Source organism: Corvus hawaiiensis, chromosome 2, assembly GCF_020740725.1.
Source record: "Corvus hawaiiensis isolate bCorHaw1 chromosome 2, bCorHaw1.pri.cur, whole genome shotgun sequence".
In the NCBI taxonomy this organism is placed as follows: Eukaryota; Metazoa; Chordata; class Aves; order Passeriformes; family Corvidae; genus Corvus; species Corvus hawaiiensis.
This window is the reverse complement of record NC_063214.1, coordinates 107,502,027-107,515,938: the sequence shown is the minus strand read 5'-3', so window position 1 is coordinate 107,515,938 and position 13,912 is coordinate 107,502,027. Positions and strand designations below refer to the sequence as shown.

Genomic DNA, 13,912 nt, shown 5'->3' with positions numbered 1-13,912 from the left:
TTTTTTTTTTGACTTATTGAAAGACTTCTCTCCCCCTGGCACCCAGTTATTCGAAGAATATCAAAGGATGTTCTTTATGGAATAATTCTGGCTCTGTAATTTAGATTCACGTCATCTGCTGTTGGGAGATGGTTGTAATGCCATTCCAAGTGATGCTCTACAAGGGAGCAACTGCTTTCTCATCATGAGCTTCAGTGAAATTTTGCACAAGCTATGACAATATTCATTAATGCAAGTAGTATTATTTCCATTCAGTGTTTGTTGTTTAGTCCTGAAATGTATTTTCCTTGGAATGTGACTACATACTAATTTTTTTAAAGGAACAGCTAGCCAAAAAGTTACATGTGATTGGACTTCATTCAGTTTCCTTAGCTGGCTTTATAGCTTGTTGTGTGACATTTGTCATTTTGTTTTGTTTTATTTTGTTTAACTAGGTGAAGAAGCTTCAGAGAGCTTGATGAATCTAAGCCCCTTTGATATGAAAAGTCTCCTACATCATATTCTCAGTGGGAAAGAGTTTGGAGTGGAAAGAAGCTGTAAGTTTTTCACTTTTATGTGTTAAGTTAGATTGTCTTATAAGTAGGGATCTATTCCTTCTGCATGTAAAATAAAAGTATAGGTAACATATTAATCATGGATGACGAGTACATGTGTATGTTTGCTGTAGAATAAACAAAACACATATGAGGGAAGCTATCCTGCACTGAAATAAGATTGTATCAAGTTTCAGTAACATGAAGGCAAACTTTTAAAATGAAATTTTGTGGAACCAGAACAAAAGTCATTAAAAGGTGATATCTAACCTGCCTTCAAGAAGCATGTCTTTGATGCCCACATATTCCTGACTGGCACATCAGCTCTCTTTGAGGCTCCTCTGTAGGCGCTCAGAGTCTTGTCACAATTCTCACTAAAGTTACAATTGCTCACTGTCTTGGAAAATCAGTTTCTGATACCCAACTAGGGATTTAGGCCCCTTATACAATCAGGTTTGAACTCTTGATGTGATTTGAAAGGATGCTGTCACCAAGAACATTGCATATTTCTGAAACAATTTGCGTTTAACTTCTTAGATACAGTTTCATCTATTTTTCTACCCATAGAATGTTAAAAATGTCCATTTGCTTCTTTAGTGCGACCTGTAGATTCTTCTTCATCCAGCCCTGCAATTTCTATTCATGAGATGGGGCATTCTGGAGCAACCAAAACAGAAAGAAGTGGTATTACTAAATTGAAGAGTGAGATGAAGCAGGTGAGGGTTTTCTGTCAATGCTCATCAGAAAGTACAGCTGTTCTGGAACTGTGTTATGTTAGGTTTTGTTCTTGCTAAATGACAGAAATTTTCAAAGTTGCTTTGATTTTAAAACTGATCACTAAATAGAAGGCAGTTAAGAGATGTTTCCTCTAAAAATGTGCTTCCTCTTCTGTTCTTGTTTCATGTTCTGGATGTAGAAGAACTTGAACAAACTCTAATGCATTCATGGCATCCGCTGTAAAAACAGCTCTTTTATCATGTTTAGCTAAGGAAAAGTCAGAGGTACAAAGAGAAGCTTTTATGCAGTGTTTGTTCTTGCACTTGGCCTAAGTTGCAAAAGTGGACCACATGCCATTTGGAAAAGATACAGGTGGAAAAGGAATCTTGGTTTGTTTTCTTCCAGTTCTGTTTCTTCAGGAATGGAGGATGATTACTGCTAGAATTTATACATATATGTTCAACTTCAATACTTTAAATTACACTTCAACTGAGTATATGGCGAGATCACAGAAAACACAACCAAAATACTCTGAATGAATATGACTGATGGTTTTGTTATGAGTGGTTTGATTGCTATATTTTGTGTCTCTATTAGCAATTTTCTTTTGCTTTAAATAAATAGGAAGATAGTGGTCAAATAAAATACATTTGTAAGAATGGTTCTATTTTTCCTCATGGATTATTCAAACTAGAGAAGGGAAGGCTCCTAGAGACCTAACTGCAGCCTTGCAATATATAAAGAAGGCTTACAAGAAAGATGAAGAGATGCTTTTTGCCAAGGCCTGTAGTGACAAGACAAGGGACAACAGTTTTAAACTGAGAGGGTAGGTTTAGGTTAGATACAAGGACTACTTTTTACAATGAAGGGGAAGAGGCAGTAAACAGGTTGCCCAATGAAGTTGTGGATGCCCCGCCCCTGGAAATGTGTACGGTCAGATTGGATAGGGCTTTAAGCAGCCTCATCTAAGGAAGCATTTGATGTTTTCCTTGGATTGTGTAAAACAGGTTGAATAAGCCTTCAGAAAGGAGTGGCATTTTGACGTGGTCTTAACATGAAGCATTTGCTGGTGGCAGCAAAGATCAGTTAATGATTCTTCATGGGAAATGGTCAGGCAGGGAAGCAGAGACCCCTGAGGAGCACATGGTGTCTGTCTCGTAAGACCTGGTTGCTGCGTTTGAGCTGTGCCACTGCCGGAGCACCATCGTGGACAAGGCTCAGGAGTGGCTGTGAAGGTGCTGCCGACTGTGCTGCACCGGCCCTGAGGTGGCCTTGGAGGTCAGTCTGAGCAGGGCTCCCATTCACAGGGCAGTGGCTGGATTCGGGGCCTTTCCAGGAAGGAGGAGGGACAAGGCACTAGATGGCAGCATTATTTTGTTTGAAATACAGCGGTGGGCCGTAGCTGGAATATGTGGATCTCTGTTGACATTAGAAACATAGTTCTTTTGTTGCTTTTTCATTCCATGGAAACTGGGTATTTTGCACAGAGGAGGGGTTGGCTGGGTTTATTTTTGTACCCCCCCACTTTGCCATTCCTGCTGTTTCCTGCCACATACAACTGCATTCTGTGAATAATTGACCAGCAGCTGATGGAATGTCATTTTGGCAGGGGGTTGGGTGGGGTGGTGCAGGATACACTCTGTTGTTACAAGGAATATTTCAAGTACTTGTACTAACATCTCTGGACGTGTTGAGCAACTGCAGCTCCCTCTTTTGTGGCTGTTCTTTCCTGAGTCTGAACATCAAACCTTTGCCTGAGCCATTAACACTGAATGTGGAGGCATGGCTTGGGATGGGCAGTTAGAGAAAAACGCTTAAAGCCTGAGTGCTTAAATGCTGCATCCACATTTCAGCAAACATTTGGCCTTGCAGCTGTTTGTTTAGTGCTGCCCATTCAGTTTGCAGCCTTCCAGCAAGATGACCTTCTTGTGCAAAGAGAAGCTGGTGGCATTGCAACAACTGGGGAACGGAAGTGGGGAGCTTGGCTTTTACCCCAGCCCTGAGTCACAGGGGGAAGCTTTAGCTTGCATCTTAAACTGGTGGTTTGTGCTGGCCATGCTGGGAGCACTGTGGATGGCATGGGCACCTTGTGGCTGCCAAATAGGCCCCTGGCATGGCAGGCTCTGCCTCATGGTGACCCTGGGAATCAGCAGCAGCTGCCCTGGTATCAGCTGAAGTGCAACACTTCAAGAGGCCATGGATCACTGCAGTTTTTCCCTGAGTACCTGAGGTTATTCTGTATTTCTTGCCTTTGCACAGATGGGTTAATTAATCTTGTTTGTGTTCTGTTCTTGTGGCTGTCTGTCTGACATGTTGGTGTCTGGTTTTGTTTTGTAGTTTTTTCATGAGGGGTACTCCACGTCCAACAGCATGTTTGCTTCCACGGTAAAACACTATCTGTAGCTCTGCACCTGCTCTTCACCCTGTGTGTGTTTGTCTGCAAGGGTCTTGGCTCTAGACACCTCCTCCGTCTTCTGCCTAAAACCTTGTTTTCAAACCCTGCCTCTTTGTCTTGTTTGTCCCCATTGGGAACCAATTTTAAAAGAAGTTGAGTCTCACATTTAGATCCACTTAGTTCTTCTGAAGCTTAAGCAGTTGTAGCAGATAAAGTACTCTAGCAGATTTAGCTACTTGATACTGGATTATGTTACAGGTGTCTTTAGTATTTAAAAGTAAGGTAGTGTTGATAAATGCTGGCAGCCTCTGGACAGCGAGGAACCCAGAATAGCTACAAGTTGCTGAGACAGGGGTTGCATGGGTATCTCTTCAAGAAGTCATCTTCTTTCAAGGCAGAGAACTGTAGCTCTTCTTAAGCTCTCACTGTTAAAGAAGGAATATAATTGCTTAAATATTTTACCAACAGAGACTTCAGCAATTCCAAGTAAGTCTGAAGCTCCAAATGTGTCATGGAGAGACAGGAAGTTTCCAGCTACACATGCCCTTTGAACAGGTGGTTTGTGATTCGCTGCATCTTCACTTATTTTCAATTCCACACCTCCCAAATGCCCTAAAAACACAGCTATAGAGCAGGAAGTTCTATCTGTCATAGTCAGTGAGCAGTGGAAAGGAACAGCAAGCACTGGAACATCGAAGGAACACCACCTCTGCCTCATGGACACCAGGAGCAGTGGAAATGGACTGTTTGCTGGGGATTTTTTTTGCAGAGCTGTGTAGAGTCTATGAGCCTGTGCTTTCCAAACATGCAGTTTTCAATCATTTTCCTCCTTCCCCATTATATTGCTCAGATGGCTTCTTACTTGGAGGTAAGGGGATTTAAGATGGCACTTTCAGTGAAGTCGTTTCTGGGCTGAAAGTAACAGGTATCCAAAAGGAAGGAGAAAACAGAAGAGCACAGTCTCTGGGAGTGCAAGGAATGGGCAGACTGTGTGTGTGCAAATCACAACAGCAATTTGGTGGTATTGCAACAACTTTGAAGATGATTTGCTGCCTAATTTAGTGTCCAGGCCTGGTAGGGTAAAATAATAGTCCAACAAGGGTAATAAAGGAAACAAGACTAACACTTAACAGAAAGGCAAGCATGATGATTTCATGGCTTCATTAAGTCAAATTTTAATCTACTTACTTTAATAGAGCTTTTGTATGAGGGCCTCTCTTGCTGGACTGTGATACTTTTACTTTGATACTTTTACAGCACCATGTCCAAGTGAATTGGACATACCTGCAGATCCCCCCACCTTGCACACCAGTGACACTGCCCTGGAAGCAGCTCATGCTTGTTAAAATAATCAGACATTGCATTAAACCAAGCAGTGGACATCACTGGGTTATGCTATGTTGAAGTGCTTGCCTGTTTTGTTGAGAAACGATGGAAGTACTTGAGAAATGAAGCTTGTTGCAAAGGGGAGAGATGAGGATGAAGGATCAATCCCATCCCATCATCCTATATGACACCAGAGCCTGTATTTCTTCCCTGGTTCTGAGGTAGCATTATAACATGTGTTGGCCAGGAGTGGCACTTGTGTGAGTACTAACCAAGGCTTTAATGTCCCTACAGAGGGGCAGTACTCCATCATCTCCCACCAGTACTTCTCCAACTGGCTCCGGTGGAGACATGAGCTGGGGTGACAGAAAAGGGCAGTGGCTGCGCAGGAGGAGGCTTGACGGTGCTATTAACAGAGTTCCTGTTGGCTTTTATGAGAAAGTGTGGAAAATCCTTCAGAAGGTAAGCTGACCACTGTGGAGGATGCAAGCAAGCTCTGCAGTAACTCGGGGAGGTGGTGGTCCAGGGGTGGCATCTTGCCAGGAGTGGAAGTTGGTCAACAGGTGGAAACCAGAGTCACTGGTAGAAGTGTGTCTCTTGAACATAAAAGGGCTCCATTAACACAAGTTCATGTGTTTCTTTGAAAGTGTTTTTTTCTCTCAAACCACCAATGCTGAATTTTGGCTGAATGATTCTGTTCCACCACTGCCCGTTGTGCATCCCCTGGCCTAATGCACATTGTCAGTGCAGCTAAAGGGCACTGCAGTGCAATGCAGCTCTGTGCTCCGGGTCAGAAAGGCTGTGAGGAATGAAGTAGGAAACTGCTCTAACTCTTCCAGAATGTGTTGAGACCTCTTGCTGGCTGTTCTGAGTTGTATGGCATTCTTAATGTTTTTTGTTTGTTAGTTAGTTTGTTTTTAAGTGACAAGTAAGTCCTTGCCAGCACATTGGATATCAGGGGTATAGAAATGTGTTGAAGCAACCCTCCCAGAAGAAGGGGAAAGGAATTACAAATTTTAACTTATTTCAAAGTGATTATGCACCTGTTTTTCTGCTTTGCTGGATACAGGCCAGCATTTGGCACCCTGCAGCACTGAGCTGTTCGTGCTTGCTTAGTTGGAAAAAGAGTGCATCACCAATTTAGGCTGGTTTGTCCTTCTAAAATCACTTACACTGAAGCTGTTAGTGTTGATGTCAGCCAAGACAAATCATATATGACCTCTTGGCTATATACTAATAGGATCTTTCAGTAGAGTGAGCATCACTTCTGGCCTAATGTAATAGCTGGGAGTAATTGTATGGTTTTTCTGGCTGTTAAAATGAATTGTGCTTGTCTTCAATATTTCATTCTTAAAATCTCTTTGGACAAATCATAAAATGTGTCTCCTCTTCCTAGTGTGTTTCCATTCTATACCTCAGGTACCCAGATGTGTCTGTCCTTAACCTGCCTTTTCACCATTTAGGTTTTGTCACTGTTTTCTTTATACCACTTGGTATTTCTCTCCCCCAGTGGTTGACATCCTGCGGTGTGCTGTCCCGGATCTGAAACACATAACTTAATGTTGTTCTAGCAAAAATTTAAAAAGATTCTTGCTTTTGTGGTCTGTTGTCTTGCTTTTTTGTTATCTTTTATTTCCAAATCCTTTCCAACAGAATGCTCTCATGGATTTGTTTCCCTCCTTTGTTTGCCTTTGCTTTAGTGGCTCTCAAAGTGCTTTGCTTCGTTAGCTGGACTGGAGCACAGCATGCTCTGGTGTGTCATGTCAGGCTGCTTCTAATCTTTGCCAGTTACATAATAACTTCTTCAGGAAGGATGAAATAATATTTTTGAACAGATTTTTTCTGTGTTATTGGGGGTTTTTGCTTTGCCTTTTTTTTTTTTTTTCCAACTGCAAGTTGTTACATATTGGCTTAGAACAGAGAACCCTCAGATTGACTTGCAAGAAGTGTAATTTCTGTTCACTCTTGAAATGTTTCAGTGCCATGGTCTGTCCATTGATGGGTATGTCCTTCCTTCTTCAACCACCAGAGAGGTACAGTAAAATGCCAATGATTTTCTAGCCACATGTCTGAATGTTTGGTTTGACAGTGTAAAATGCAGCAGGGCTGCTGTTACAGATCCTTGGTTTTATGTTTAGAACATCTGGACCTTCCCCCAGCACCTCTGCTAGTTTCCCTGGGTCTGTGCAGGTGAGTTCCTGCCAGGCAGGCCTGAGAGGAGGCTTGTAACAGGTTTTCCCTTTGCTGAGCCTGCCTTCTGCACACCTTCACTGTCCCCTTGTGCCCACTGGGAGACTCCAGAGAGGGTGGGGGACAGCAGCCCTTTGGGGGGAAGGTGAGGCAGCACAGACTTGTTGGAATAAAGCAGACACATTGCTTGCCACTTACTTTTTTTAATATGCTGCAACAGCAGGCAGTGTATTTTGGCTCAAAAGTAAATACCAGTTAAGGATGATTGTTTCTAACTAAAGCTTTGGTTCTTTAAATCCATAACATTTTCTTGCATTTTTTTCTTAGCTGGATTCTGTCTTTAGGTGCTCTGGCAAATTTTGAATTTGCATCTATAAAACAAACTCTTGTGAATAGTAATCCATCAGTGCAAGAGCTGTGCTTGTGTGCCCAAGACTGTTTTCCTGACTGTTTCTCTCAGACTTGTCTCTGGCTTCCTTCTTTTCTGAGGGACTGTGGTAACAGCTGAAGAGAGGAGTTGGAATTTTCTGCCAAATTTAAATGTTGGGGTTTGTGGTTATTTTCAGAAAGGAGAGCTTTATTTATCCCTATTGGGTAGATAAAGAGACTTCTATTTTTAGCCTGTCAGACCTGGACAGGATCTAATTTTGCTGTTTGAGGCAATCGAATTAAATAAGCACAAACCTCCTAAGGCAGCATAACATCCACAGAGCTATGCCAGTGCAAATTAAGCTGTTCTACAAACAGAATAGTGATATTCCTGCATGGCAAAGCTCAGGGGTTATTTAAAAATCACCCCTCTAAGCAGGTGGTTGCTTTTAAAACTCAGCAGTACATTTGGCTTTGCAACTAACCTGCAATGCCAGAAAGATACGTACAAGGCAGAGTGTGTGAGACCACAGCCTGAGGAGCAAAGAGTTACCAGCTAAGCATCAACAGCACTGTATGTAAGTGAGATGTGTGTGAGATGGGTTGCAGGGCTGGAGCAGGCTTCTGGAAGTTGTGTAACTGTTTGCAGAATCAGGGTCTAGCAACACAAAAACTTTCTGTAAGTGTTAAAGCTGCACAAACATTTTGTTCGCTTCAGTCAGTCTGCCCCTATGTGCGGAGAGGAGCGTATGTCTCAGTGCTTGCAGGATGTGAGGAGCTAGTCTTTTGGATTTGTCAGTTTGTCTTTCCATTTCCACTCAAACTTGCCAGATGACCCCATGCGAAATCAAGTTTGCAGTGCACGTGGAGTCGGTGCTGAACCACGTCCCCCAGCCTGAGTACAGGCAGCTCCTGGTGGAAGCTATTCTGGTCCTCACGTTCCTCTCTGACATCGAGGTGAACAGCATCGGGGGCATCATCCACGTGGACAGAATTGTGCACATGGCCAATGACCTGTTTCTGCAGGAGCTGGTGAGCTCAAAGGGCAGTGGGGGAAAGCCTCCTCCTTTCAAAATTATTCCCTGCTCTTTTTTTAATGTGTGTGATGAACTTGGTTTTGTCCTGGCCCTTTCTCCTACAAAGACAGACCAAATCACTTAAGTATCTTCTGGAAATATATTTGGGAGAACTAATGCAAGAACTGTGGGAGATTTAAAGGGAATAAAATTGTAGTGTCTAACAAGCTCTGAAGTGCAAGGGTAGATTGAAGTTCTGCTTTATCAAGGCGTTAGTATTACCAATATTTGAATAATCCCACCCATTCCCCCCAACGGACAAAAATCTGTGAATTTATATATTCATTTACTTGCACTGATCCAACTAAGTCATGTGGGCCCTATAGTAATCCTGATTAAGATTTTCATGAGGGGAAAGAGAATTTTCAGTATTCAGCACAAATAGAAAATCATAATGGGGTTTGTTTTTTCCAATAAATAAGCATGCATGCCTAACTTGCCCTACTTCTTTGCTTGTCTCTTTACAGAAATCATTTGGAGCTACTGGTAGTATCTTGGAGAAAGACGTAGCCACGGGAATTTGCCACTTTTTTTATGACAGTGCTCCCAGTGGAGCCTATGGCACCATGACTTACCTAACAAAAGCTATAATTATTTATTTACACGATTTCCTGCCCAGCACAGGCTGTGCAATGCAGTAAGTGATGCCTCAAGCGGAGGGAAGGCTCGGAGGCTCTTCCTCCCCAGTTCCCTGTCACAAACCCCTTGGCTGTGGTTGCTGCCCGTGTGTGCCATCCACTCCCCCAGCATTTGGCCCTGCTGGGGATGCTGTGTGCACATTGACCTGCTGGGGACAGGGAGCTGGAATTTGGCCTGGTTTTAGGAGAGTGTGCAAGAAATAACAAATAACGAGGCTTATTCTGCCCAAAGTGCATAAATGTAATTTGTATTAAATTAGCAAGGATTATACAGTTCTGCCAAGGGGAAAACAGATTACTCTGTGGAGATCAAAAGGCATAATAAAATGAGGGAGCTGCATCTTGGGGACGGTCTCACAAATAAGGGAAGTGATGGAATTCATTAATTTTTCTCCTGCTGTGTGTAAATGTACATCATTGTGAATCACTAATGCACAGTGTGAAACATCCAGGGAAAATAGAGGAGTAAGAATAACTTGAAATAACGTGGTGGTATTTCTAATACACTTTTACCCTGATTCTCTTCTCATTTGCACCTAGTCAGTGCAAGGCTAAGGCCAGTAGGGACAAACTTCCTACAATATCCACTAATTTGAGTGGATAGCCTCTGTCAGGAAGCTGCATCTGTCTTTAATCTGAACAAAATAGCTTCCTTCCCTGCATCCCCAAGACTTTGGAGGCAAAATCTCAAGACTCCAGCTTCTCCAATGTGACAGACAGTTTTATGCCTGTAATCCTTTCCTCTGAATGGAGCAAGATAAACCTTTTCCCCTTGAGCACCCTTTCCAAGTCTCCTGATCATTTCCCTTGCAAACAGCCTCAGAGTTAAGAATGGCATTATTGTGGCCTTTCCAGTGTAGCGTGAGTTTATGGAAGGCTTTGATGTTTCTCTTTTTTCTTTTTCTTTTCTTTTTTTCCTTTTCCATTTTTTCTTTTTCTTTTTTTTTCTTTTTAATTTGAAGTCACACTGGTCTCATGTAGTTAGGGGTTGGGCTGCCTGGAAGTCTCCCTGCAGACAGTTCCCAGGTTAATGCTGTCCACTGGAAGCTCTGAGATGCTGCAGGGAGAATAGGTGTGTCCCCAGGCATTGGCAGTGGTTTTCCTTGTGCCTGTGCTGCTGGCTTTGCCACCAGCCACATGTCAGCACCTGGCTGACAGCTTAGGAAAGTGGCAGTAGCTTCAGCCTCTCCATGGCCACAGACAGGTTCCCTCAGCAGCACTGCTGCCATGTGAGCAGAAAGGATCAGAGCAATTCTGTCTTGCCAGGCAGAGGGGAAAAGAGCAGATAGGCCTGTAAAAAGTACTTTCTGAGCTAATAAACCTGGTAAGAGTATTTCTGTAAGCCTCCCCTCCACTCTTTCAGAACATAACTGTGCCATTTGTATAGGATTTGAATTTTTTTTTTTTTTTGGTAACAATAGTGTGTGGTGCTTTTGAGAGTGAGGTTTTTGTTTCCAGTAGAAGTAATGTCCTGTCTCACTTGCCAGTTGCCAGCCCTCATGGTCCCAGCAGGTCTGAGCTCCAAAGGCCATGACACCCTGCCTGCTGTCCCTCTACAGAGTCACTGCTGCTGTAGCAGTATCTGGGAACTGGTTCAAGAGAGTGAAGGTGTGGGAGGCCTTAGTGTGAGGTGATATAATGTTTTTTTCAGAGACAGAGGAGTTTGGTAGTCCAGAGGACCAGGAGCCCTGTGTTAAACCGCCATGGGAACCATGGGCCTGTGCAGGGGCCAGTATAAAGTGACAGTTCAGGTACAATTAGCACTTGGGTGTAGAAGTCATTTTATTGGTGTGGTGCCTGTTTTGTAAGGGTTTGCCTTTGTTATTGTTTAGTTTGGTTTTTTTAACTTTTCGTATGTATTGTGAGAGCTCTCTTGGCTTGTTTCCCAGTAAAAGGAAGTAAAATCCTTTGTCTACTTTAAGCAGATGTGACAGTGCAGAGCATAAGCACACAACAGCAAGGTGATAGTTTTTTATTTTACCCGGTATCATACAAAAAGTAGTAGCAGTTATTTTTGCTTTTCTTCTTGAATCCTAGACTGTGAGAGATGCAAGATGACTTTTTGCAGAAACAAGAAGGCTGATGTTGGTTTTACATGCAGCTGCATTGAAGTCTAAGGCAATTAAATGTATGGACTAACATACCTGGACACCCCTTAACACTTATTTTTTTTAATGGGAGTGTCATTGGTGTTTTTAATATCAAATTCACAATATGACCTAGGTTATGGTATATTCATGATGGTCATAATGAATTACCACGTGGAATGCAGGCAATTGAAAAGTATTTATGTAGTAATTTGAAGAGTTTAGGTAGCTGGTGGTGAAGGGTGGGACTCAAACACAAGGCCAGTGGAAGGCAAACTAATATTACTTACAGGGTCAGGCACAGCTGCACCACCTTGCTGCTGTGTTACTGCTCAGAGTGAAGAACCATTGCAACTGGAGAGTTGCCTTGCAGTGCAAACCCAATTATGCAACTAAGGTTTTACACAGACCCCCTGCTTTCCTGAAGATCCCCTGGGTGTGTGAGGCTGCTGCAAAGCAGAGCTGGCACTGGCAGTGACCAGGGTGTGCTCCCAGATAAAATACAGGACGACTTTGCAGTTTGTGCAGGGCTGAGCTAATTGGCAGAGGCTCTCCTTGGCTGTGCAGCCTCCCTGGGGAGCCACCAGATGACACTGCCAGCTCCCAGCCCCTGGAAACTCACTTATGGAAAGAAGGCAAAGGTGAACAGACACATCCTGTGAAACAAGGGCATTAGCGAATTAAAATAGACTCACCTGAGAGCTGCTTGTGCCAGCCTGACCAGCACTGCTGCCCCAACCAGTTTGCAGCTGTGAGGTCAGGAGCACCCACACAGTGCTGGGGGCAGCTGGGTGCACCTGGAGACAGGTGCAGGGCTGGGGTGGGGGGCAACTGGCAGAATAAGGCTCTGTGTCCAGCTCAGAGCTCACACCACATGCTGGCCCCAACCCTGCTCCCCCAGGTCAGTGCCCTCCCTGCTCACAGCTGTTGCTGCCGACAGGGACATGGGTTTGTCAAACTAGACAGATCAAAAGCACCACTGATCTCCCTTAGCTGCTGGTCCCACAGGTAACTGTGAAAACTGAATGGGTGGAGTACAAAGTCTGTCTGACTTCTCTGCTGCTAATTGTAGTCTCCTTTCTCAGGGAAGGAGTCTTGCTTGTTCCCAGAAGGTGCAGGTGAGCCACAAAGTCCTTAGCTGCCCTGCAAAGGGGCAGCCACTTTCTGTGGGGTAGTGAAACACCTGGGCTGCCCCATGTGGGCACAGGACACTGCAGGAATGTGTCACCCCTCTGGCAGTAGCCAGGGCCTTGAGTGAGGTGGGAGCTTGAGTCAGTCCACGTCCAACCTTGGGCACTTTTTGGAGTGGTCTGCAGGTAGGAGCAGAGTTGCCCAGAAAGCAGGAGAGAGATGCCACCCCTGGTGCCATCTGTAGCTGTAGGGTAAGAGTTTGGGCACTCATCTGCAGGTTGATTCAGGTGCTGCTCAAAGGACCACTCACGTCTGGAATATTAAGTAGCTGCTGCATAGAATCATGACTGAAAAAAGGGATTGAGGATGGGGGTTATAGAAGAAGAGCTTCGGGTCAAACAGTTCGGATTTAAGTAAAAGCAGCAGGGCTTTTTCCCACTCGCAGTTCCAGTCTCAAGTGGCATGTATTCCAGCATTAGATGTTTCAGTTACTCCCCTGCCACCCTCCTGTCAGGGGTAAGGGGGCTTTTTGTGCCACCAGCAGCTGACAGGACAGCACCTTCTTTTTTGGCTCAATGATTCAGCTCCTCAGTCCTGTATCCCCAAAAGGCTCTCACTGCCTGCCAAGTGAACCTGTGCTGCAACTGTACCTTGGCATCCCCTCTCAGGAAGTGATCCCTCAAGGCCAGTCCCCTTCATGCCAGGTTCAGGAACGTGTCCCTAGTGGGGAAGATCCATACCGGAGGCTGCCAGCCATTCTTCAGAGCTCCTCTCTCTCGTTGCACACCCTGGCTTTGTCCTCTTTACTGGGGCAGGTGGCAAAGGAGGACTCCAGAGCTGTGGTGTCCAGTTCCACCTTGTCATTTCACACCCACTGCATGGAAGCAACAGTGGGAAGCAAGATCCCACCACACACAGTGGTGTTTGGCCATCGTAAGTGGAGCCTTTTTGTCACTCCACTGGAATAAGGTGGGACTGATCAGATTAACTGCATGCTAAAAATATACATTGTGTATTACCAATGCCATTGAAGTTTTACTGTAAATTTTGTTTGCACTATTAAAGATTTTTCTTTTCTCCAAGGCGGTAGAAATAAGTGTGTGCATGTTTGTTCATTCATCTGTCAAGTTACAAAATACTTCTGGAAAAGTGTTCTGTATTTAAATGTAGAAAATAAGATTTAAGAGAGACAGCAGTGCCTTAAGCTTGGGCTGCTGTTACATTCTGGGATGATAAACTTGGAAGGATGCTTCTTTTCTACTTTCAACACTTCTGTTAAATGAAACTGAGCTGTTTTACTTAGCTCATCTTTAGCTATTAAAATTTAAAGGTGGACTAGGTTGGAACCTTTTCCTACCCAAAAAGCACTTTATGACTTTATGTGCATTGGATTTACTGAGGCTGAATAAGGTAATACAGTTACCAAAGAGCTCCTGACCTGATGTTGCTT

At 43.9% G+C, this 13,912-nt stretch overlaps 1 protein-coding gene across 5 annotated transcripts in view; it reads left to right on the top strand.

Annotated features, from left to right (window-relative positions):
* PHKA2 (phosphorylase kinase regulatory subunit alpha 2) overlaps nt 1–13,555 on the top strand; it is a 44,910-nt gene extending 31,355 nt beyond the window's left edge. For 3 of the 5 annotated variants that reach the window (XM_048287212.1, XM_048287235.1, XM_048287243.1), the window contains 8 exons: nt 435–536; nt 1,131–1,249; nt 3,588–3,635; nt 4,114–4,200; nt 5,266–5,433; nt 6,951–7,004; nt 8,362–8,562; nt 9,074–13,555. In XM_048287212.1, the coding sequence (XP_048143169.1) occupies nt 435–536; nt 1,131–1,249; nt 3,588–3,635; nt 4,114–4,200; nt 5,266–5,433; nt 6,951–7,004; nt 8,362–8,562; nt 9,074–9,247 (953 nt within the window). In that variant the 3' untranslated portion in view covers nt 9,248–13,555. The remainder of the gene's footprint in view (nt 1–434; nt 537–1,130; nt 1,250–3,587; nt 3,636–4,113; nt 4,201–5,265; nt 5,434–6,950; nt 7,005–8,361; nt 8,563–9,073) is intronic. The other 2 variants (XM_048287220.1, XM_048287225.1) reach the window with 2 other exon arrangements.
* Nucleotides 13,556–13,912: the final 357 nt, after the last annotated feature.